The sequence below is a fragment of the Colletotrichum truncatum genome (assembly GCF_014235925.2).
Source record: "Colletotrichum truncatum strain CMES1059 chromosome Unknown Contig_0001, whole genome shotgun sequence".
NCBI lineage: Eukaryota > Fungi > Ascomycota > Sordariomycetes > Glomerellales > Glomerellaceae > Colletotrichum > Colletotrichum truncatum.
This window is the reverse complement of record NW_027222398.1, coordinates 7943819-7967260: the sequence shown is the minus strand read 5'-3', so window position 1 is coordinate 7967260 and position 23442 is coordinate 7943819. Positions and strand designations below refer to the sequence as shown.

The following is a 23442-nucleotide window of genomic DNA, read 5'->3' as shown; positions in this document are numbered from 1 at the left end:
CGACCCGGCCTGACCTGTGCTGTGCTGCGCTGTGCTGAAGGCAAAGGCCTGAAAACCGGTGTAGTGGCGGTCGGTTTCGCCCAGCAGTGAGATGAAGCGCCTCCCGCCTTTTTCGCAGGACTCGACGTGGCTGGCCGATTGATCTCGCACTGCAACGTCACTGGCCAGTGAGTGGTATCTGCTGCTGTTCCAGTGGTGTTCCTCCCCCGCCAAGTAGCGTCGGATCAGCGTCGGAGGGTAGCAGAAGATCAGAAAGAAGCAAAACTTCCTTGTCAAACGGGAAGCATCTCGCTGCAGAAATGCAATCAAATGCATTGAAATTTGGGGGAAAAGCATGCCATCTTGCCATGGAAATAGAACATACTACCATAAGACGCCTGAAAACCATAAAGAATGCAGCGCCTTCAATATTGAAAATCAGACGGGAGCTCGTCTCAGCCGTCTTCAACAGGCAATAATTTGACCGTGCGACGCCATTTACCAACACCACCACCACCACCACCACTACATCACACACACACACATCAGAAGTTGACTTCCCTGTTAATGCGTTGTCCGCCCCCATCACCTCATCAGTTGAGTGTGCTCAGTCTCCCGCCTCCGGGCTTACAGGGAACTGCAAAGCCACATCAACGTCATCGCACTGTTGTGCCTAAGGGTCCAGGTCTAGACTTTGGTCACGGGTCCCCTCATTATGGGCAATTCGACGGTCACAAGGGGGTGGAGCCGGCCTCTCATACCGTCGCTGCCACTATATCATCATATCTTGGCAATCTGCCGTGGTTTTCCCGTAACTCACTTGCACACCCTGTTTTACTGTGTAGTCGATGAGTATTGATGTTCAATTGCACAACAAGACAACTTTTCGTTTGACCGCCTTCCTAAGTAACAATGCCGCCTGCTAAGCTCCGGTACCAGTTTGCAATGCTCCCTTGACAATTCATAATGCCTCTAGTGAGTGTACAGATATGGTACAAAATCAACTAAAAGGCATATCCGCTGTGCTGTAGTGACCTGAATGCTGAAACCCGTAAGACCATGTATCCATGCGAATCATTAAAAGCTCTTATGCCATCGTGCTCTTTACTGCAACCACCGTGCATATGCCCAGCGGATGCGATCCAATGCTCTGACCTGTACCTGGATGCCCTTCAAGTTGGCGAGGTCGTCCAGATCCTCTAGGAACTCTCGCTGCCTACTGCGAGGGAGCGCTTTCTGCATCAGGTTGCGTAACACGTGCACCTCGCACAGCAGAAGACCGTGGTCCTTATACGAGAGCAGGTTGTTCTGCGATGGCGTCGCTTCCGAGAAGATGCGGTCAATGTTGCGCAGCACTCTGATGCTCTGGCCAGCTTTGCGGCTGCTCCGGGCTCCCTTGCGGGCGCCAAAGATGCCGCGAAGGTACTGCACGATGCCGATTGACACCAGAACGCCAGGAGTCAATCCAACAAAACCGAACACAAGTTCCTGGCTTTTCAGCAGAGAATCGATGCCGCTGATGGCCACCTCCAAATCGACCTTGGTCTTCTGCACCTGGATCAGGAGAGATCGAACGAGGTCGCCCTTGACCGCGCCAACAAAGGGGCTTCTCAAATCCTTTTCGTAGGCGCGCAGGACCGGTGTGACGTCTCCCTCACTAACCTTCGTCCTGATTTCAGCAATTTGGGCATCCGTAAGTGAAGAACCGTCTCCCGCAAAATGAGGCTTATCCAGAGCGAAGTCCACAACCATCCGTTCCAAGCTCTCACGGTCAGCCTTCAGGCTGTCTCGGCTCATGATGGCGATTTCGCTGTTAGAGTCGTGCCTGATGGTTCCAACAATCTTGCGTGTGGGCTCGACAACCCAATTAAACCAAAAATCCCTTACCGTAGCTCCGATATCCCGAACCCAGCTGATGATCTCGGCACGCCTGTTAGCAAGAAGTCGAAGAATAGTTGTTGATGACAGCAGAACTGCCGCTGCGGGAAGCCAGTATCGTATCAGCCACGGCGGGCGACCGTTTTCACGGACGAGCATCTGCGCAGCGACAACATGGCTAGGAAGGCCGGAATCCAAAATGTTCAAAAGACGTCTTGCAAGCACAGAAGGCTTCTCCAGAGCGTTGGCGTCCTCAATGTGAATAGACAGCTCCGGGTCCTCTTCAACACCAGCAAACACTTTGTCCTCAAATTCAGCGACACCCGACTCGAGTGTAAGGACATCCTTGAGAACCATGTCCATGAGAGCCACACTCCTCTCCACCACACCTTTCCAGTCATGGCTGCTAACACCAGCCTCGCTCTTGTCGTCATCATCGTCCACTCCAAAAGTCAACCCTTCGTCAACAAGAACTCCCAGGCCGCTCGCCGTCATTTCTCGTAGTCGTTTGAGGTGGGCTAGCTTTCGCCTGGCCTCGCCCCGGCTGAGAGCAACGGGTGAAAGAACTCGGCGCTGAAGAGTCGTGATCGAAGAGTCCCGAATGCTGTCTCGCACGATACCGTAAAATTGCCGCCATTGCTGCGACAAGCCCATCCTTGTGGACTCAACGAACTCACCGGGCGCATGGCTAAGGTGTTGAATACGATGCTTGCTTTCATGATATACATCCTTGGACAGAGCCCAGAGGCGTAACGGCGAGGTCTGAATGGTGTAAAGACTGCTATAAGTATAGGAGCTCAGAACCTCATCCCAGTACCAGATATCATCACTCAAAGGAATAATCTGGTCCAGGAGGGTGTTGAGGATGACTCCATAAGTTTGCACGGTGGCCTTGCTGACAAGTAGCCACTCGATCTCTGACTGATAGTGATTTCGCCCTTCCCCCTCATTGAATTCAGCCTGGAAATCCCATTCTGCCAGTTTTGACTGATGCAGAAGGGAGCGAATCTTCTGTGAGGGAAGCAAAGAAAGCGATGACGAGGTGGTAGACAAGGCTCTCACGATACGTAGCAGCTCATCAACCCTTGGCGACGAAAGAGCGTCTGCGGTGGTGGAATTGAAGATACCATGCTCTTCAGCGGTAAGCTCACCATTATCTTGGGAGATGCTCAGTCCCAAAGGGATCCGGTCAAGCTGTGCGTCTAAGCGACGGACTTGGCTGCGTGCAGGGGAAGCCTGATGTCAGCCGAATGTTTTTGTTTGGGACGACGGGGGAAAGGGAACGGAAGGAAAAGATGGGACGGGAGACTGACTCGGCCACAACAGACATTATTGCTTCTCACTTAGAGAACGCTCCTCCTCCACATTCATGAGTCGGTCCTTGACCTGCTCGAGGCTATGAAGATTGCAGTCGCGTGAGGTTGGATTCAACGGAAACGAGTAGAAGTTTAAACCAGACGTCATCCGGTAAGCGACTGCCCCGGGCAACACTTTTACAAAGGTCTGGGGCCTGGAGAGTGTGAGCGGGAGTGGAATGACGGTGTGGATGCCTGAACAACCTTAGTCAGCAGTGTGAGCTGGCGCCACTGACGGAGCCAGACCGCCAGAGGGACTGTTGGGAAAGCTGTGGTCAACGGCCAATTAGAGTGCAAGACAGCTGGGACAGTGATGCACTCGCGCTGTTGTTGTTCAAAATGACATCGGGGCATAACAAAAGTCTTAGAGGACTAGAGAGGCGTTGTCACGGTTCCAGCCTTTTACCGAACTCTAGGAGAGAGAAATATATTGCGGCTGGAAGCCAGTCATTTGATTTTATGCTTCGACGGCTCACACATGCACAGGAAACACCAACAAAAATAATGTGTGGGTGCACATCACGAAGTTGGGAGAGCCTCGAAAGTCCCTGCCGGCGAATCGTGAGGATGGACAAAAACCTGGGTAACGGCTATAATAAGTTTAGAATCCGGATACATAGGAACTTCCAGTCCGAGAAGCACACCACCAAGTGACCTCTCATCCCGGCAGCCTGGGGCCGCCGCAGCGGAACAGAGGTAACCGGAACACGCCATTTCAACGTATTACCCATGCCTGCCCATGTCCGCGTCCAGCACTTGTGGCCAAGAGTGGCAGCGGCAACAGCCAAGCAGTGGATATACCGGGCCTTCTGACAGGTGCACGAAGGCGGCGCGGCAGAGGTCAGCTGGATCTTAAATCGGCAATCTGATGTAGCAGATGAAGCTTGGGGGGGATTGAGTATGGCTGTGGGATGGCTTGTCGCCTTGTGAGGCTCTTTTAGTACCATGTCCGGGAGTGATGACAGTGACTAGACAGACAGGTACATAGTAGGTAAGGCAGCGTTAAAAGCCTGGGACGTGCGACACTCAACGCGTACCCCTCCTGTTTCGTATTCGGATTGAGAGAGGCAGTACGTACCTTTGCTGTGTGGTTCACCTAACCCAACGCCAATGGAAGGATCCAGTTGAGTTAGCGCATCGTTTACGCACACTGAGAGAGGCGTTGCAACGAATGATCGAGGTGCAAAGGTCACCACCTCAGAAAGGGCATCCCCATGCAGACCGATAAGATAGGGCTATCCTAACATCCCGTTGTCTGCCAATGGGGCACAGTGGACACCAACAATTCCTTCCCTGGTCCTCCCCTTTTCACAGTTCTGCCACCTACTGTGTAGTGTATGTTATGGTTATCCGTATCCGTATCCGACCCAAGTCATCAATTGAGTGCTGACAAGAGGCCTGGTGAGCTTCAGTTGGCCTTCTATCCTTTTTCATCATTAGTTACGCTAGACAACCGCTACTGCCATCAACGTTCGTCCAGAGACATGATTGACACAGACAAAGAAGGGAGCTCTGTCCCACGCTCCATGCCCCGTGCGCACCGTGGTGTTTGCGCCTAATGGCTTCTGCTTCAGTACTTCAGCGGCCTCTTCCTCCCTACTTCCCCCTTTCACCCCACTGATTAGCACACCTTTCGCCTCCCGAAGCTCCTACACCGCCCGACCCAGTCGCAAGGGCCAGCTGACCTCTGACTGGCTGGATCCGTCACGGAAGACGGAAGGACCCACGATGTGCATGGGCTCATGTCCAGGCGCAATACGCCATTGGCTACTTCATCAGAAACCCATCCAGAGATGCACAGGGGCGTTTTCATAGCAATGAGCACAAACCGAGCTAAGGCATGCATTTTTCTGGTGCTTGCCATTTCCTTTCCCCGTCAACCGAAATGATCCATGGATAAAACCTCAACAAGACCCGGTCCAGGACCCTTTGCCTTCGCTGCACGCTGTCTTTTTTCCCCCATTACCGCTTGACCTCGCCTCGGCGTATCGTTGAAGGAGACCGCTTTCTTTCGTCCATTCTTCAACACAGACTTGGGTTTCCCATCTGTCTCCCTTTTTTCCCGTATACGGTCCTGGTAATTTTCTGTTCTTCTAAAGCAAAAGTCGCAAGCCTGCGCTCCCCGCCATCATGGCCGCTTTTGTGTGAGTTCTCCTAAGACCGCGTCACATCCTTCGACGCCCCCCTTATCCAGAGAACATGTCAAGAGTCAAATTCACTAACATGTCTCTGATTTAGGAACTCGACCGTTATCAACACGGCCTTCAACCATACTCAGCCTTACTTCAGTGTCTTTGAGGAGGTCTCCAAGTACAATGTTCAGCTCAACTACTTTGAGCGCCTCTGGGCCGTATGTCCCCTCCAATCCGTTCCTATCCTTACTCAACGCGACTAACACGCTTCCTTCTGCAGGCTTGGTATCTCTGGATGCAGAACGACACCCTCGCTACCGGTATCATGAGCTTCGTCATGCACGAGGCCGTCTACTTCGGTCGCAGTCTGCCTTTCATCATCTTCGACCTCATCCCCTGGTTCCACAAGTACAAGATTCAGCCTGTAAGCCTCCCGCTTCATCACTTGCGATATACGCACATACATCTAACACTGTCGATAGCAAAAAATGCCGACACTCAAGGAGCAATGGGACTGCGCCGTCGTCGTCCTCATCAGCCACTTCACCGTCGAACTCCCCCAGATCTGGCTATTCCACCCCTTGGCCACTTGGTGCGGCATGCAGTACGGCGTCCCTTTCCCTCCTCTCTGGAAGATGGCCATGCAAATTTCTATCTTCTTCGTCATGGAGGATGCCTGGCACTACTGGTTCCACCGCGCTCTGCACTACGGCCCTCTCTACAAGGCCATTCACAAGCTTCACCACTACTACTCTGCCCCCTTCGGCCTCGCCGCTGAGTACGCCTCGCCCATTGAGGTTATGCTGCTGGGTATCGGCATTGTCGGCTCTCCCATCTTCTGGGTTTCCATTACTGGCGATCTTCATCTTCTGACTATGTACGCCTGGATCGTCCTGCGTCTCTTCCAGGCCATCGATGCCCACAGCGGCTACGACTTCCCCTGGAGCTTGCGCCACTTCCTGCCGTTCTGGGCTGGCGCCGACCACCACGATCTCCACCACGAGAAGTTCATTGGCAACTACGCCTCCAGCTTCCGCTGGTGGGACTACTGCCTTGACACCGAGGCCGGCGTTGAGGCTCACAAGAAGCGCCGTGAGCGTAAGCTTAAGGCATTGAAGGCCCAGAAGGCTCAGTAAATTGTACTTGGTCATGACGTTGAGAGAGACTTTGGGCGAAGGACGACCGGGTCAGTGACGGACGCGCCAGGAGATTGGGGCGGTCACGAGCATTGCGCGGCACGTTTCTGGATACCGGTTGGGTATCCTTTGATTACGAATTATAGACGCGGCAGAGACGAAGCCGCAAGGAAGCGAATGAAATGGCCCGAGATCGAGGTCACGTAGTCACGTTAATCATTATTGGGGCGGCGTTCGAAGAGGGAACTGATTGATGTGCAAAACGCCGAGGCGATTTCTGACGTACATATATATTGGGATGGCCACCCGAAAACTGGCATTGTAGTAACGTACTTAATCTTGTAGCACAACAATCGTTCATAGCTTTTCCTCATATGATGGAAGTCATTTGATACAGTATTGTACACTCACTCGGCCGGACCGGGCCAGCGTCTCGGCTGCCGGAAGCTTATTCTGTGACTGCGTGTCAATGTCAATTGAGCCAGCCACATTACCCGGCACCGTCCATCTCAAGCCTCCACCACCCTCATATGAATAGCGGTACCCCCCACTGCCGCATAGTTCCGTAGTTGATGGTGTGCAGGTTACACAAATCAGTTCTTGGGCTTCGGCGTGCAACAGTCTCCTGCTGTGCCAGCTGCTCTATCGGCCAAGCCTCGGATACCGCAGCTAGCGGGCTCTTCGGGTGCCGGCTGTGACTGCGACGGCGGTGCCTCGACCTCGCCAAAGTCTTTTGCGAGCGCATCGCAGATCATGGCGAGCTTGAGGTCCTTGCCTGACAAACCTTTGGGGTTGTGAGTCGTCCAACGGATAAAGGTTGTGTTGTAGACCTGTCTGTGGTCAGCTCCAGACCGGTCTCACTCTCAGTTTAGGCGCGGCTCATACGTTAGACCACTCAGGGTGGTGGTTGTGCGTTTTGCACTGCAGGCTTACTGCCGTCATAAAGTCCTGTATTTCATGCCATTAGCATCTAAAACCCCCCCCTTCCTATTGCAATTTTTTGTGACGGGCTTGAGAATGCGATCGGGATTCAAAGCAGTCGCACGCACCCAAGTCTTTGCAAAGTTCTTAAACTTGAAGCTACGTTCCACGGCCTCGCCGTCGTTGACGAGCGCCCACCGACCCTGACTTAGAAGCGTCTCTAGCGTCGAAGATAGTGACGTTTCATCCGAGCCCTGGCTGAACCGGGCCTGTTGCCGCGCACCTGTCGTGGTAGACATGTTGAAGCGTGCAGTCTGCCGTGCCGGAGATGAAGCTGCCTTGAGGAACTGAGAGGCTGCAGAGAATGATCGTGGTGGTGCTGCTGCTGCAAGATGGCGTAGGAGAGTGGGGGCGCTCATTGCCGGTGAGAAAGTGTGAGAGGTGAGCGTTGGAAGTGAGGTGAGGGTGCGTAGGTGATGATGAAGCGAGGTGATGTAAGTCTTTCACCAGTTCGAGCCGCACCCGATTTTGCGGTTGAGGGAAGGCAGGCGGCAGTGGTGTTAGGGGTGTACCCCTGTCTGTTTCCTCGTGGCCTCAGCTTAGGTGGAGAGACCGGGGTGTGATGAGGTTCTTCGCTAACATATCTATCTCACCCAGCACCTCCTCGATCTTACTGAACAATAGCTTAGCCGTTGAGCCAATGGACAATTCATATAAAGATAAATTCGAAGTGGGTCTTGGAATTGAAAATTCCCAGAAATTAGATCTTCCGGGCTTCTACAGTTACAGTAGCTGTGCGCGTGGTCCTAGCCAGAGCAAGAGGCTTACACCTCAGAGCTAGGGACAACTCGCCCTGTCACGACCACCTATTCTGTTCATGGAGCCAGGAGCTCGTGGCATGCCATGGCAGACTGGCTTATTGTCAAAGTGCCCAACCGGCAATATGTTCGAAGGCAGCAACCGATAACGCCACCTTGTTTTGATGGTAAGAATTTGAGGTGAGCTTGATGTCACGTCTCGTCTCAAAGTACCTTAAGCTAAGGTATGCAAGAACCAGCATTGTTCCCACTTTAAGCTCTTGCCTAATTACGGAAGGTGAATTTGCGAACCAGCACCCAAGCCCCTTCAAGCGGCATCATATCATTGGGAAGGATACGCTCATGTGTGAGGAATCCTTCTTCCCGGCCATCCATTGGGTGGTCAGCGTCATCAGATACCCCGCGCGTAGCTATGAGGTTGACTGAGGGGTTAGCAAGCTTTCAGAAAGTTGATTTTAGCTATGTATTATCTAGCCTTTTCACACCGCTCTACGTAGTACGTGAGGTAATATCAAAGTTCGTCTGAGCTCTCGTCGCAGTTGCCGCTGATCAAAGTCAATAACTGCCGGTCAGAAGGCATTTGAGCTGAAAAACACAAACTCACAAGACATCGGACCGGCTGTACGCGACTGGAGATTGAGAATAAAACGATGCGTGTCCCTTACCGGTCTTCGCCAGCCGAGGCAACATCGCAGCCAACAGCCCAACTTAGTGCACCAACCATGACTGTCAGCCAGGCTCAGGCATTGTCGTCTTCCCAGAACTCGGATGCAATCATGAAACAGCACGTTACCGTCATTTCAGCCGATCTACTAATTCCCGGTCGCGGTGATCCGCTTAAGAACGCTGTTGTCGCCGTTGAGAACGACAAGATTGCTTTTGTCGGGTTAAGCAAGGAGTTGCCAGAGAAGTATCGTTCAATCGAAGCTGTACACGTCCCCGTCATTATGCCGGGCCTCTGGGACGTACACGTGCATTTTGTTGGTATGGATATTGCCACTAGCATCTCGGGAGGCCTTTTCAACTTCCTGCCCGGCTCCAACGCTCTTGTTGGTGCCATCACCGTCGACGATCTCGAAAGGACACTGATGGCTGGTTATACCTCGATACGTGAGCTCGGTGGCTATGCTGGCGACTTGGTTCCGGGCATCAAAAAGGGTCGTCTTCTCGGGCCGAATGTGTACTCCTCCATTGCCGCCATGTCGATCAGCGGCGGACATGGCGACGAGCACGCGTTTCCTATCGAAACGGTTCTGAACTTTGCCAAGTGTGGCGGGCCCTGCTCCATTGCTGACGGCCCAGATGAGTGTATTAGACAAGTAAGATTGCTTGTCCGTCGAGGCGCGAGTTGCATCAAGGTCTGCTCAAGTGGCGGAGTCTTGAGTTTACTGGATGATCCAGAGGATAGACAATTCTCGGACGAAGAACTCAAGGCCATCGTAGATGAGGCCGCACGTAGTCGAAGATCTGTTGCAGCTCATGCCATCGGTAAAGCAGGCATTCTGGCCGCCTTGAGGGCTGGTGTCAAGACTATCGAACATGGAATGTACCTGGATGACGAGGTTGCCGATATAATGCTGGAAAAAGGTGCCATCTTTGTACCTACCCAACATATTGTCAACACAGTCAGCAAGGATACCTCTCAGCTGCCACCACCGATAGCACGCAAGATCGAAGGACTGGTTCAGAAAGCTTCGGAGTCGTACCAGCTGGCTATCAAAAGAGGCGTCAAGATTGCGCTGGGAACCGATACGGCCAGCAGCGACCGCACCAAAGAGTTAGCCCATGGAACGAATGCTAGAGAGCTGTACTGGGCAGTGAAGAATGGTATGACGCCGCTGCAGGCTATCGAAGCCAGCACGGCTAATGCTCCCGAGACTCTCGGCGGGATGGCGCCTCTCAGCGGCCAGCTCAAGGAAGGGTACGATGCGGATTTGATCGCCGTGGCAAAGAATCCACTCGAGGATATTGAAATCCTTACAAAGCAGGACAACATTACTCACGTCTGGAAAGAGGGTCGGTTGTTCAAGTCCCCTTGAAGTTTCTGGTAGCAGTTTCCCTCCAAGGTGTATGTGTTTGGATGTTTGACCGGGTAATCGGGTGCTAAGAGCGTAGAAAAGAATATATGGCCAAAGAATTCTATCAATAGCACAAAGCGGTAGTCCGCGTACACTCAGTCAGCGCCGGGCTTCAGCGGCCATTTAGACATTATGCCAAATTGTCCGCGTTTTCTGCGAGCCATCACTTGAGCCGCCAGGAGATCTGGATGTGCGGGCCACGGCTTGACGCAACTCAACTCTTTGAGCAATGGTCTGCGGAACTCCTGAAGCCACCAAAACAGCGCCAACCCCTTCTCGAATCTCGGTACAGTTAACGTTGGACAAGGTCCTTCCCCGATGCAGTTCCCCGGAGCGGGGCTGGCCAGTAGCCGCAACGCTGACTGTGCACACTGCATGTCCAATAATATGGAATGGCCATATAGATGCATTAGCGAGCTGTCAACGACAGGCCCAGGTGTTATTAGCTCTAGTCCAGTACGCCTTTCCGTACAGACGAAGCTAGCATGCTGAGCTATTCGATGGTAAGCAGGTCGTTCTGTTCCGTTCGACGGGGATTTCTCCCACAACACGAAGAAAACCATGGCGTGTACTATTTTTGCTTGAGGATTGGAAGCAAGGATTGGTGCCCCAGTGCTGCGTCGAAAGTGGTGGCAGAGGCGTCCAAAAGCACGCAGGAATAGCGCCGGCGGTTGATAAGCAAGCAAAGTTTGGCACTTTCCACATTCGACAGTTTGATAGCTTGGAAAGATCGTTACCATACATGGCTTGGATAGCAAGTGTGCATGTTTTAGCATGGTACCAGGTTGGCCTCACAGGGAAAGCGGCTATGAGCTCGAGGCAGGCAACGAAGGGACACACGGTCATGGGTGTCGGAGAAAGCCTGCATTAGAAGATAGCCTAAACAAACTCTCCGAAATTCGACAGGCGAGACATACTTCCAAAGATGGAAAAATGATAGGCAAACATCATTACCTAATATTGGGCGTTGATTCCATTGGAGTTGTTGACTGAAGAGTCTGCATCCAAAATAATATCCGTGGCCTGCCTCGCCATCAACGCGGTCGTTGGACTTCTTTGCATCTTTTGTCGTCTTGACTTACTGAGTACAGGACGGGTGAAGGATCCATGAATAAGATTCGTGTCACACGCCTCGATAAGCTATTAGGAGGATACCAATGTCGTCCTTGAGAGCTGTGCGAGCAAGACCGAACTTGAGAACCATCAGCACCACTTACAACACATACATTTCCTCCACTTTCTGTTAGGTCGAAATGTGGACAGGCGAACTCCTCATCGATTGATCGGTGACTTATGCCTAGCAGATGTTCAAAGGTATGGGGTATTCGAGGACCTCAGCTGTGCATGATCTCGTAATCGAGTCAATAACATGCCATTGGCCAGAAACCGCCCGCAGACGTGAGGGTGCTCAGTGCCGGGTTTGACTCCACTAGGTGCACCGTGGTGGATGCAGGTACTCCAAGCCATCGGCTTATATAAGCCAAGCCCCGGAAGCTGCGGTGCCCGTTGCCCGAGAGACATCCATTCTCGTCTGCAGGTGCGGCTTTTTTCTGAAAGTATCTGTAATATTGAAGGGAGAGGGATTAAGATAGCGGAGAAGGCGAGAGCCAACCCCCAGTGCAATGGCGCTGATGGCCGCTTCTTTTCCAAATAGGAAAATCCTCGGTGAGGCTTCGGTAAATTGCTTCAGAGTTGGGTACAAGGGTACCTCTGCACCTGCCCTGTTTGCCTGGTTTCCATTTCTCAGGCTCTGTCCCGGCCCGGGCATCATCGGGTGCCGCTGCCTTGCCTCTCTGCCCTGGAAGGACCTAGCGTTTCTCTCCCCGTCGGATCTTTCGATATCTCCGCCTCCTCCAGTCGCCTTGCCTTCCAGATTGTCTCGACGCAGGCAGGTAGTGCTGGGTTGGCCCCTGTGGGGACACCTCGTGTGAGGTAATTTTCCCCACTTAATCGTTTTCTTTGGATTCGCGTCCAATGCCGTCACCTTGTCGTACCAGACGAAATCTAGCCAAGGGATCCTATTCGCTCGCTCTTTACGCCGCCCAGGCCTGTGCTGACAAACCAGGTTTTGCTGACTGTCATGCCCCGACTGTGGAACGCGAGGTACAACTTCGTATCAAGGTACCGTACGGGGTACGTCGGTGAACCATCAACAGATTCGCCGGCCACTGCCCTCTGTCGATGGCGGCCTTGCCAGTCAGCAGCAATGCGATTGCGAGGGACCAATTTACACAAGTCGACAGCGCGTCGGCCCAAATGAAACAACCTCAATCACGTGGCCTAGCTGTGCTGCCTGACACAACAGCTCCTCCGACAGCCAAGGGAGCGCCCAAGGCGACACAGCGTCAGAAGTACTGCGCGGTATCTGCACACGTGACGAATAGAGCCTGACGCTTGATTTCAGCTTTTGGAACAACTCAGCTTATATACAGCTGAGACTTTTATAGATGTGAGAGTAGAGACCGGGATGAGTGCTTTATTTTAATTCTTCTAAAGATATAGGGTAACGAGGCTAATGCCGGCCGTGCTTCTTTTTCTATTTTGGAGGTCTTCATCTATTTCCTCTGCTCAAGAGTTCTGCCTCGTTTGTAGAGAGAATCCCTAGCTGCCAAAAAAGTGTTAACGGAATCCTAGACCGTGATTACTATTACTTATGCACCGGCTAGTTAATTGGAATATCGGAAGTCGCTTGGTCGAGCATGACAATTCCAGAGACCGGAAGAGGGAATCTCGTTTACCTTTCCCTGACCTGCCACCCACACGCCACTCTTTGCCTGACCTCTCTGACATGCGCGCTGCCCCGTCGGCACCAGGAGTACTTTCCATTCGTCGAGGTACCTCCATCTGCCTCGGAATAGCACACAGGAGTACCATTTGGGCTGAGGTACCTGTTACAAGCACCCGCCCTACCGAGATTCTTCCTTGTCTCGTCGCGTCTTCCTCAGAATCCAATTAATCAATCCTGCTGTCCCAGCCATTCAATTTTTTGCACTGGAAAAGAACCCCCGGAATCTCAATCAACCACCCCCATCCATCACAAATATCCTGACTGTACTAGGTGAACAAAAACAGGCCAACCCGACACACTCGACGCGTCAAAATACTCCCCAAGCCACTCGTCGGTTTCCCCTCTCCTACCCTCCATCAAGCTCCAGTCAAAGCTCAGAGCTGTTTACTTACACCTGGTCCCACCTGGCGAAGGGTTAACAAGAAAAAAAAAAAAAAGGACGGGAGTGAGAGGGACAAAAAAAAGAAAAAAGAGGGACGGGACGCACATCGCATGCTGTCGCGGATCAAGAAAAGGTCCAAGCCACGCTACCACACGCTACCTTACCTCGCCTCTTCTTTGCCCTCAACCCATTCTGCCTTGGTTCTTACCTCACCATAATAGGTACCTTCCGATACTTTTCCCGCTTTACGGATACATTCCCTGCCTCACCTTACGTTACCGCGTCCAACGATACCACAACTACCCACACCCCCCGTCAGGTTCCCCTCCTCTACGACGCGCTAAGGTCGCAGACGATTACCTAAACATTCGCTGAACTGCCGCATCGGTCGCCGGTCTCATCCAGTCTCATCGTCGGGCCCTCTTTATAAGTTCTGCCGGGTGCCTGTAGTAATCAATCCTCCGTCCACTTCATGCTGAGTCAGAACCGGAGCTTGAAGATGCAGAGCGCCTCACCCTCGCCCTCTGCGTCTGCGAATACCACCACTAATACAGGTAAGTAGTGGCCTACCTTTCTTGATTCCCTTTTCTCTGCATTCTGATTCCCATTACCATATCCCATCATCCCCTTCCCAAAAGCCCCCGTCTTGTCCGGTCAGTTGGCGCTCTCTCAATTTCCGTCGATCCCGTCACGTCCACCCCTCAGCCCTCGTTCTCTGTCGCGCCCTCTCATCTTTTCTCTTACTCCCCGACTTGACCTTGGCTCATCGGTCGCCTTACCTCATCCATTGTCCCTGTCTCCGATCTATGCTCCAAGTGAGACGAAGTCTTTTTTCATTTTCACTTTAAACTACGTTACAATCAGCGATACCTGTCACGTCCTTAAAGAGGTTGCCCTTTCCCTCTCTCCTTACCTCCCTCGCCCAACAGTAATATGTAATCACCTCTACCCCCGTCCCTATCCTCATTTCCCATCTCTAGCAGCTCTCCTATTATCATTTGATATTCCCTTGAACGGGCAGTTGCTTCGGCTGAGCCAGTGCTGCATTGGCCTTTTGCGGAGTTTATTTCGAGAAAAGGACGGGAAATGCTAAGGGAATGAGTTGCGGCTGCTACGGCTGGTTGCTTGCATTCTCCCAACCTTCGCACTCGCCTCACGAAGTATCTCTCATATGCCACTGTCCCTCAGGAACATTTTTCGCTTTCCCAACTCCTTCATCAACTTGTAATCCGCATTACTGTCTTAGGCCAAGAACAACCTCGGCTGCCACTTGCTCCATCACCCGTTTACGACTGATCTTCGCTTTGCTGAGAGCTTTGACACCTCTTGCTGACATGATATGTGCTCTCCACAGACGCCCACTTGCGAGCGCAGCTTGAGCTACTAAGCAAGCATACCGCACCTAGCTCTTCTGACAACGCGACCGCTGCCTCTCGTGGAGCTCGTCCACAAGCTTCTAAACCATCAAGCGCGTCGCCTGCTCATGGCTATAGTAACGGCACGAACTCGCCACCCACTGACGTCTTGCCGCCGATTGTTAACAACAACAACAACAACAACAACACCGACCTTGAAGCGCATATCCACCCCGATCTTCGCGCTCGCAGCACCCACGCGCCAGCCGTGAATATGATGCCCGCTGGCGTGCCCCCCCCGCCTCAGCAAACCGCACCTCCCGCGACCACTGCTGGTCCCTCAACTGCCCCTCCCCCAACCCATCCTTCTTCGACAGCTATGGCACTGGACGATGCGGGAGCTGAGGGTCGTAAGGCGAAGCGCGAACTCTCACAGTCGAAGCGCGCAGCGCAGAATCGAGCTGCCCAGGTAAACGATACCCAATTACAAACAGGCTGCACTGGATCGATGGGCGCGTGACTGCATGGCACATGTCGCAAAGAAAGCTGTTGCGCTGCTGACGGCACTTTGCTCCCTCCCTGGGTGGTCATGCCGTCTGACTGTAATCCGTTTGATGCAACCGAACAGCCGCACCGACGCGTCCGCCCCATTGATTCCCTTGTCAGTCATCGTGGAGAAGACAGCTGAGCTAATACCTTGTCTTCACAGAGAGCCTTCCGACAGCGAAAGGAACACTACATCAAGAAGTTGGAGCAGCAGGTTCGGGACTACATGGAGATGGAACAAAGCTACAAGGCCATGCAGTCGGAGAATTACGCTCTGCGCGAATATGTTATCCACCTCCAGTCGCGACTTTTGGATGCTCAGGGCGAGATTCCTCAGCCCCCTCCCAACGTTAACCTTCAGCAGCCCCCTATGCCGGCTCCTTCTGCTCCCACGAGCGCTCCCGAGACAGCGCCCAGCAATCCGGCCGCCGGTACGCCGCTCGAAGCTGTTGCACAGGCAGTTGCTGGCTTGGCTGCCCAGGAACAGCTTGCCGGCCGGCAACAATTCACGGACAAGGGCTTCCAGTCCGACCAGGACAAAGACGAAACGCGTCGCGACGGCGAGGAGATTGACAGCCAGCTGCAGCCTGACGGACTTTCCGCCGCGCCGACTGCGTCCATGTGATGTGCGTCCTCGTAGAGGCAGTGGCGCGTCACGTTTTAAATCTTGATGGTTTTCACGTCGCGGGCGTTTGCGGTACAATGATTTATCAAGATATTACCAGGGGGCAGGCGTTACCGGCATGAATTTTTCTAGCTACCTTACTCAGGTCTTTCTGCTACGGCTTCGGGCTTTAGCTGCTCACCAAAAGAGAAGTTGATGTTGTTGCGAGTATGAAATGAGCGCGCGATGGAGAAACACACATTCAGAGAGGAGGTAGAGCATGTGTGTGTGTGTGTGTGTGTGTGTGTGTGTGTGTGTGTGTGTGGGAGGAAGTCACAGAAACCGCGCGGCGGTGTTGTTTATTTTATTTTGGGCATTCGGTATTCGGTTATTTCCACCTGTATGTGATGTGTGTATCGGGGAGGAAGAAATCCATGCCAGTTGGGTGCATACATCCAAGGTACTGCTAGCATAGTCTTTCGGCTGAACCACTTTGCATTCGTATCCTCATGATTACCTCCGCCAAAGGCTTCACATCAACGTTTGCAAAACGGTAGCCGTACAATACCACGTAAATTGCCATTGCTGGCTTTTCATTTTGATTTTGGGAAAGGGCGAAAAAAAAAAAAAAAGCACTAGGAAAATGACTACGGAAAGACTTGCCACCATTTTCCCCGACTTCCCTTATCCATATTCCCCCGGGTACAGCACAACAGCAAAAGCGCTCAGTTGAATAATCATACATATGAAGTGTTGCCAAGATCGTGCTCCTACGGTAAAACTGTCAGTTTTTTTTTTTCGATGTGTGTGTGACGTGGGTTCAGCATAGCACATAAGAGGGGGGTTAAATGATGTCATGTAATTGTTGCCATGAGTGAAAGACTCACCTTGATATACTCTGATCCCTTCTCCTGGTACTCCTCGCGCGTGATGGTGGCAGCTTTCCAGGCGGCTGAGCCTGCCCAACCTGCGGCGCCCTTCCATGCGTCCAGCAGAGCATCTTGGGCGCGGCGGATGGTTAGGGGCGAATCGGCGGGGAGCAGCGGCCTCAGACCTTCACGCAGGCGGTCGTCGAAGCCCTGGAAGAGTGTATTGCCTCCCGTGAGGAAGACGTCACGCAAGAAGTCCTCGCGGTTGGGTACGTTGCTGAGACGCTGGTTGAGGATGTCACCGATAATCTCGACGAGACCTGACTGGTCCACTCCAGCGATAGCGGGCTGGAAAACGACCTCAGGCACGCGAATGCGCTCAACGTTAAGGTGGATCTGGTTCAGCTCGGCCTGGGAGCCGGCGTCAAAGGGGCGGGGACCACGGGCGAAGGCGTGCAGCATAGACTTTGACCAGTCTGTCTGAGCCTCGTGTGTGTGCTCATACGTGAAGTCAGGGTCGTAGCGAAGAAGGTCCTGCTCGTAAGCCTTGAGGTTGGCATTGAGGTCCTCCTCCTCGTGCTCATCGTCACTGTTGTCGCCGACCACGATCTGACGGTACACACCCCAGTCATCATCGTTCGCACCAAAGTTGTCATCGTCACCACCGCGGCGACGCTTCTTGGTCGGGTTGTCCGACGCAAGATTGGCGATACTCTTCATGCGGATCTGCGAGGCAAGGGACTTGCGGTTGCCGAGGTCCTGCTTGAGGCGCTCGCGCTCCTTCATCTTCTGGAGGGTGACGTTGCGCGCCTCTCGCTTCTCTTCAAGCCAGCCTTCCAGATCATTCTCGCGGCGCTCTTGATCGAGGCGCTTCTCCTCCTCGATACGGGCCTTTTCGGCTTCTTTCTCTGCCTTTGCGCGGGCGCGAGCGTCATGGTTAGACTTCATGAGCTTCTGCTGACGTTTGGCTTTGAGACCGGCGTCGTCCAACTCCTCGTCCGGGACGTCGAGCAGGTCGAACACAGGCTCCTGCTGGTCCTCCTCGGGGTCTCCCCCGACGTCCTTCGTACGGGCCTTCTTGACCGCCTTATCCAGAACGGCTATGGCCTTCTCCAGAGCATTTTCATCCTTAAGGTCGTTACTATCCAGGAGCCGCCGAACTTCCTTCTTGTTCGTCTGTTGCTCAATCTTGGCCTGCAGTTTCTTGTAGTGCTCGAGCTCGTTCTCCTTGCGCATGAGCTTTTCTAGCCTCATCTTCGCAGCTTGTTCCTGTAAACGTCTACCGCTCTCCTTTTTACGCTCAGCAATACGAGCCAGCTCCTCCTCGGTCTTTTGGACGACTACTTCCTCGGTGAAGGGATATTGAATAACAATATCCCGGTCTTCGAGCCCAGTCCAGTCAAGGTAGCCTCGAAGCTCGTTGTCGTAGTCAGTGGAAACATAGGCATGGTCGCGAAGCATATGTTCCGCCTGCGACACGTTAAGCTTCCCTGTGAAGGAGGGGTATTTAAGCCGGATCAGCTTTAGCAGGTACTCCGCCGCATGCCAACCGCCCCAGTTCAATCTCGTGGCTTGGCTCAGCATGGCTTTGTGGTTGTAGACGGGTATTACGTGTGTGGATGTGTACGATGATGAGACTACGATGCCCGTGTTTCCTTTGTTATGTCTGTATGAGAACATGGAGTCGATACCGTATGCCAGCGATGGCGCACCGTAACATTCGAAAACGATTTCGGTCATTGCTGTTGAGTGTCAGATGTGCCGTCTTGTGAGCCTTGGGAAAACAACTTACATTTCCGCGAATATGGCAGGTTCGCGACGGCTTCTGTCATAACGATAGGAATGTCTATGGACGAATCCTCGCCATTCAGGCCGAGCTTGAGAAAGATGTAGTCAAGCACGTGCTCCATGACATCCCAATTACTGACTATTCCCGTTCCCTGCTCAAAAGCGTATCGAATGTGGCTCCTCGCCGTCGTGTCGGCGTAGCAATCGCTGCCAGCAAAGGAATAGGTCTTTCCGGCTTTTCGGTCGCGATACTTGGACATGATCGGGGGAATGTTCAATCGTGGCTTTTCTTCAAAGGACCAACCTGCGCGGACTGCCGACGAGCCTATTGATATCAGCTAAATGGAATCTGCGATAGCTCCGATTCTTCGATAACTAACCATTGTCAATAACGATGGCCGCACCTCCGGGACCTTGCGCCAATGCTTTCTCTCGCCCATCGTGCTGTACAGGAATCGGTTTCTCAAACTTTGACTCTTTAACCGGGAATATCTTCGCTGGCGGGTACGTCCTCTCAGGAGGTCCAGGTAGAGGAGGAAGCTCCTCGGTTGCTGAGGGCGCCATCGCGATGTTGGTTCTTGGGAGGTTTAAGCTGTCGCAATGCGACCGACCATGTTTGAGCAGGGGACACTATGAGTCGAGCCGAAGCAGGTAGAGTTCGATTGTCAGAGTCGCCGAGGGCACTTAAAAAGGGTTCACGTCACGTGCGTCCTATTCAATGCATCTGTTCAGATCGCGGTGTTGAAGTCGCGATGCTCTGCGTTGCGAGGCTACCTACGAGGCTGTAAAATTTAGTGGGTCTGGACAGTGCTGCAAGCGCAATCATGCTAGCGCTCGCGCTGTAGTCTCCCGTATGGTACTCAGAATGACAGTAAGCGATCCCTCACCACCTACAAAACAAAAGCTGAATCCGCCAAATTAGAAACGATTTCACGTAATTAGGCTCATACGAGAAAAATGTGCTACCCAAATTACGGGGATTTTGGCAGCTTCTCATTGGGGTATATACATTAGCCTCTAAAGACCTTCCTACACCACAATCGCATGCGTGTCATGTCTCATTGCTCATTGATAACTTTGCCCACACAGACTAAATTTCAGTAAACTCAAGAAGGTGGTTTCAAGTTATCCGTAGCTTCTCACAGTCAGTTTTGTGTTTGAACGAACGGTTCGTGCAACTTACCCTCAAGATGAAATAGAACATTGGACTGGTAGTTCTTGAACATTTGAGCAACTAGCTCGACGTTCATGTTCTGGATGTTGATTTCCTGATAATTTAATCAGCCATGTCCGGACTAAATACAAAATCAAAAGCCTACCTGTAAGGATCTGTTCATGACCATAACAGCCTCGTTGAGTTTCTCCTATACGTCGTGTAAGTCGGTGCCATGATGCTGTCTCGATGAGTGTAACATACAACATTGGTGATGATGCGAGATAGCAGAAGATTCTGCTGGTGCTCGTGTGGGCTTTCCTATAATTAAAATCAGTTCCAAAGCCCTAAAGAACGATGGATTAGACGTCTTGACTAGGCGTACCATTTTGTGGTTGTTGATGCGTCTTGCGATACTGGCTGTTTGTTTACTCCAAAGAGGAATCCACGGGATGTGGGACCCAAGTTCCTTCCCCAATACACCGACCACACCGAAAGCGGTAAGTACCGGCAAAATAAGCTCCCCGACCACTGCCTCGATCACTGAGCACCAGCATCCAACTCGTCTCTAGTTTGGCCGGTCATGCTCACGAAACCCGCGTTAAACCACCCAACAACCAGCAAATCGCAAGATTTACAAGATGGCTGCCCCAAAGGAACAGACAGAGGCGCAAATAGCCCACCAAGCCCTCCTTGACGAGCTCGACATTCACTCAATCCACAAGAGCTTCCGCAACCAGTCCTGGCGCCCTAACCAGCGCCGCAATAAGAATATCAAGACCATCCTTGGCGACGCATCACGTCGCGAGGCCTCGGCCATGGCGACTCCGCAGCAAGAGGACAACAGCGGTGCGGGCACTCCCGCAGCTACTGGCCAGCAGGACGATGGCCTCTCCACGAGCGGCACCTCAACGCCTGCCGGAGGCAAAGATGCGGCATCCACGTCGGGTCTCCCCCCGAACTTGGCACAGGCATCGCGTAGTCTTTCGAAACTAGTCCTCGAGAAGAGCCTACGGCCCAACGGTGGCGCATCAGCGCCGAGTGTTACCTACACCAACATCGAGTCGGCACCTTCACTGGCGCACACGAAGCGATACTGTGATGTCACGGGCTTGCCTGCGCCGTATCTCGATCCCAAGACAAGGTTGCGGTATCACGACAAGGAGGTGTTTGGATTGATTCGTACTCTGCCACAGGGCGCGGCGGAGCAGTACTTGGAGGCTCGTGGCGCGCATACTGTACTGAAATAAAGAAGTCAAGTTTGGTGATGGTCCTGGGATGGTTTACTAAAGCTACTGGATGACGGCGTGACGGTGAAAGGCGTTGAATGAGTTATCGCATCATGGTTCTGGATTGAAAAGGGAAAGGAACAGGCGTGCAAATGGAATTTGGAATGTATTCAGAGCTCAGATATATGTACGACCAACAAAGTCAAGTCTCAACTATACAACCCTGCGCCTCTCGGCATAGGGTGCTAAATGACACTCCGGCTTAATCGTGATCAGGATTGTTCTCCGCCTGTGAATCGACAGATTACCGAGAACGTATGGAAGACGATACTCAGTTGCCATAGCTTGAAGCTACAGCCGCCGCGGCGAAACTGCATGCAGTTTGTCTAATGTGTTGTTACTTACCGAATGTTGTCATGCCAGACACTGGCATAACTTCAACGCTACAAACGTCGTCTTGACAGTGATAGAGTTTGATTCAACTCGACTTTAGGTTATGACAACCCTTACCATGCGTGATAATCTAAACAATATAGATGAAAAAGCTCTGGTTAGCACAGGCTGACCTTGCCAGGCATCATGCACCAATCGGCGTTCTCGACCTGGCTCAAGCTCTGTGTACCTGATGTACCGCTCAAGGCTACGAGAATGATGCACATTGAGACACTGTCATGGTATAGACCATGAATTGACAGTCGGCGATTCGAGCAAGTGCTGTTGAGAATCCATTGAACGAACAGGAGATTGTAAGTTGAAGCGTCTGAATTTTTTCCAGTTAACGTGAGTTAAATCTGCCTCTGGGAATCCACGGCCTCCACTCAAGCAGCTTTAGCTCACCACCATTGGTTCAAACGTCTCCAGCTTAATTGTTAGTGGCTGTCCTACCTCCCCCAAAATACCGTGACAACGCGGGCAGCAGTGTAGCGACAGCCAATACCCTTGTCGCGTGCCAGCAACATTGCTCTGCTTCCCCCTGGCGATCTGTTCTTTGTTAAAACAGAAAGGCAACAGCTGCCACCAACAGCAAGCTATTGAAGCAACAGATTCCCCCCTTTCAGCCACGTTCAACCTACGCATCAGACCGCAAAAACAACCAGGTTATAATACCAATTTTCTCGAAGTCCCGAACAGACGCCACTGTCAACCCGCTTTAATTCGATTTCGTCCCAACTGTCAGAAACCGTGCAAGATGGCGTCGATGTGGATGTCCGATTCCCAAAGTACGTTAACCCCCGGAGCTCCACGCCGACCGCACGAGAAGGCCGTCGAAGCCCCGCTACGTATTACCGACAATTGCTGACATGCTTTATAGAAATTGGTGTGATTTTCTGCTCTGGAGGTAGGTTCTCGCGTGCCCAAAGCTTAGGCGCATGATGCGACAGGTATCGGAACTGACGCCGATGTTTGCGCGCTACAGGAGGTTTCTTCCTCATTGGAGGAGTTATGCTCTTCTTCGACCGAGCCATGTACGTTCTGTTTTCCCCAAAGCTCCCCTTTCGTGATAGTTCATGACGAAAGCTAACCAGTCACTTGCAGGCTAGCAATGGGAAACGTACGAATGCCCCTTTGAAACGGTGCGATGACACGAGGACCAGCTGACACTCGCGACACAACTTTAGATCCTCTTTCTCATAGGCCTGACAATAATCATCGGACCTCAAAAGACTCTCCTCTTCTTTGCACGGAAACAGAAGGCTAAGGGAACAGCGGCTTTCTTTGGCGGCCTGGCCCTGATTTTATTGAGGTGGCCCCTCATCGGTTTCTGTGTAGAGCTCTACGGAATCATGGTCTTGTTTGGCGACTTTCTTGGCACCATCGCAGCATTCGCACGGAATATTCCTGTTATCGGGCCGTATATTGGAGCGGCGGTCGACCGATCCGGAGTTGGTCGACGGAACGCCGAGTTGCCTGTCTAATCCAATCCAGAGTTTACTGCAGGACAGGCTGTAACTGGATGTTGCGGTACCTTAAGAGGCATTAGGCGCAAGAATCGGAATGGAGACGGCGGATAGACGGATTGTATACCACATAACGGCGCAACTGGGTTCATGAGGTTGGGTTGAGTGTATTGGTCTCAAGAGGCATGTAATATATGCGAAGATGTACTCGATAAGATGGGTAAAGAAGAGGTGTTACGACAGAGCCAAGCCGAAGATAACGACTATACGAAAGCACTATCACATGGAATTACTCTTTGAACCTCATTCATTTGGACGTTGGGCCGCTCAAGAACGAATGCATGCTTCAGGGTCTCTTTCGGACGTCGCCGTGGCCAAGCAAAGATTCCGCCATTGGTAAGTCTTGCTAATCTAGTATTCGTCGATTCGTATGTCAAATCCTCGTCGTGTGTGGGAGGAGCGAGATGCCCAGCATGCCTCGCACACGGTATAACTTCAGGGGGCGCCTAGAGATCGTTCTTCGTCCTGCCCTG

General features: G+C 52.4%; 9 protein-coding genes across 9 annotated transcripts; 5 read left to right on the top strand and 4 right to left on the bottom strand.

Annotated features, from left to right (window-relative positions):
* Window positions 1-1083: 1083 nt before the first annotated feature.
* Window positions 1084-3187, bottom strand: CTRU02_202197 (ATP synthase regulation protein nca2; the record flags this gene model as incomplete). Its single annotated transcript, XM_036719604.1, has 2 exons — window positions 1084-3076; window positions 3171-3187. 2 exons carry the CDS (start codon window positions 3185-3187, stop codon window positions 1084-1086), a joined length of 2010 nt encoding a protein of 669 aa, XP_036588306.1.
* A 2155-nt stretch (window positions 3188-5342) lies between these two features.
* Window positions 5343-6480, top strand: CTRU02_202196 (c-4 sterol methyl oxidase; the record flags this gene model as incomplete). The annotated part of the gene is made up of 4 exons (XM_070204000.1): window positions 5343-5356; window positions 5451-5562; window positions 5625-5768; window positions 5827-6480. The coding sequence occupies 4 exons, from the start codon at window positions 5343-5345 to the stop codon at window positions 6478-6480; spliced, it is 924 nt and encodes a 307-aa protein (XP_070062582.1).
* Window positions 6481-7073: 593 nt separating this feature from the next.
* On the bottom strand, window positions 7074-7820 carry CTRU02_202195 (pterin-4-alpha-carbinolamine dehydratase family protein; the record flags this gene model as incomplete). Its single annotated transcript, XM_036719602.1, has 3 exons — window positions 7074-7310; window positions 7366-7428; window positions 7530-7820. The coding sequence occupies 3 exons, from the start codon at window positions 7818-7820 to the stop codon at window positions 7074-7076; spliced, it is 591 nt and encodes a 196-aa protein (XP_036588304.1).
* A 1049-nt stretch (window positions 7821-8869) lies between these two features.
* CTRU02_202194 (amidohydrolase) lies at window positions 8870-10258 on the top strand (the record flags this gene model as incomplete). Its single annotated transcript, XM_036719601.1, has 1 exon — window positions 8870-10258. One exon carries the CDS (start codon window positions 8870-8872, stop codon window positions 10256-10258), a length of 1389 nt encoding a protein of 462 aa, XP_036588303.1.
* A 4838-nt stretch (window positions 10259-15096) lies between these two features.
* Window positions 15097-15993, top strand: CTRU02_202193 (bZIP transcription factor; the record flags this gene model as incomplete). Its single annotated transcript, XM_036719600.1, has 2 exons — window positions 15097-15291; window positions 15532-15993. 2 exons carry the CDS (start codon window positions 15097-15099, stop codon window positions 15991-15993), a joined length of 657 nt encoding a protein of 218 aa, XP_036588302.1.
* Window positions 15994-16709: 716 nt separating this feature from the next.
* On the bottom strand, window positions 16710-19193 carry CTRU02_202192 (chromatin remodeling complex subunit (actin); the record flags this gene model as incomplete). The annotated part of the gene is made up of 4 exons (XM_036719599.2): window positions 16710-16742; window positions 16860-18583; window positions 18634-18954; window positions 19010-19193. The coding sequence occupies 4 exons, from the start codon at window positions 19191-19193 to the stop codon at window positions 16710-16712; spliced, it is 2262 nt and encodes a 753-aa protein (XP_036588301.2).
* A 542-nt stretch (window positions 19194-19735) lies between these two features.
* Window positions 19736-20170, bottom strand: CTRU02_202191 (uncharacterized protein; the record flags this gene model as incomplete). Its single annotated transcript, XM_070203999.1, has 5 exons — window positions 19736-19764; window positions 19813-19897; window positions 19949-19993; window positions 20047-20103; window positions 20168-20170. The coding sequence occupies 5 exons, from the start codon at window positions 20168-20170 to the stop codon at window positions 19736-19738; spliced, it is 219 nt and encodes a 72-aa protein (XP_070062581.1).
* Window positions 20171-20423: 253 nt separating this feature from the next.
* Window positions 20424-21032, top strand: CTRU02_202190 (major facilitator superfamily transporter quinate; the record flags this gene model as incomplete). Its single annotated transcript, XM_036719598.1, has 1 exon — window positions 20424-21032. One exon carries the CDS (start codon window positions 20424-20426, stop codon window positions 21030-21032), a length of 609 nt encoding a protein of 202 aa, XP_036588300.1.
* Window positions 21033-22200: 1168 nt separating this feature from the next.
* On the top strand, window positions 22201-22927 carry CTRU02_202189 (Protein transport protein GOT1; the record flags this gene model as incomplete). The annotated part of the gene is made up of 5 exons (XM_036719597.1): window positions 22201-22231; window positions 22324-22350; window positions 22429-22477; window positions 22548-22563; window positions 22631-22927. The coding sequence occupies 5 exons, from the start codon at window positions 22201-22203 to the stop codon at window positions 22925-22927; spliced, it is 420 nt and encodes a 139-aa protein (XP_036588299.1).
* Between the last annotated feature and the right edge of the window lie 515 nt (window positions 22928-23442).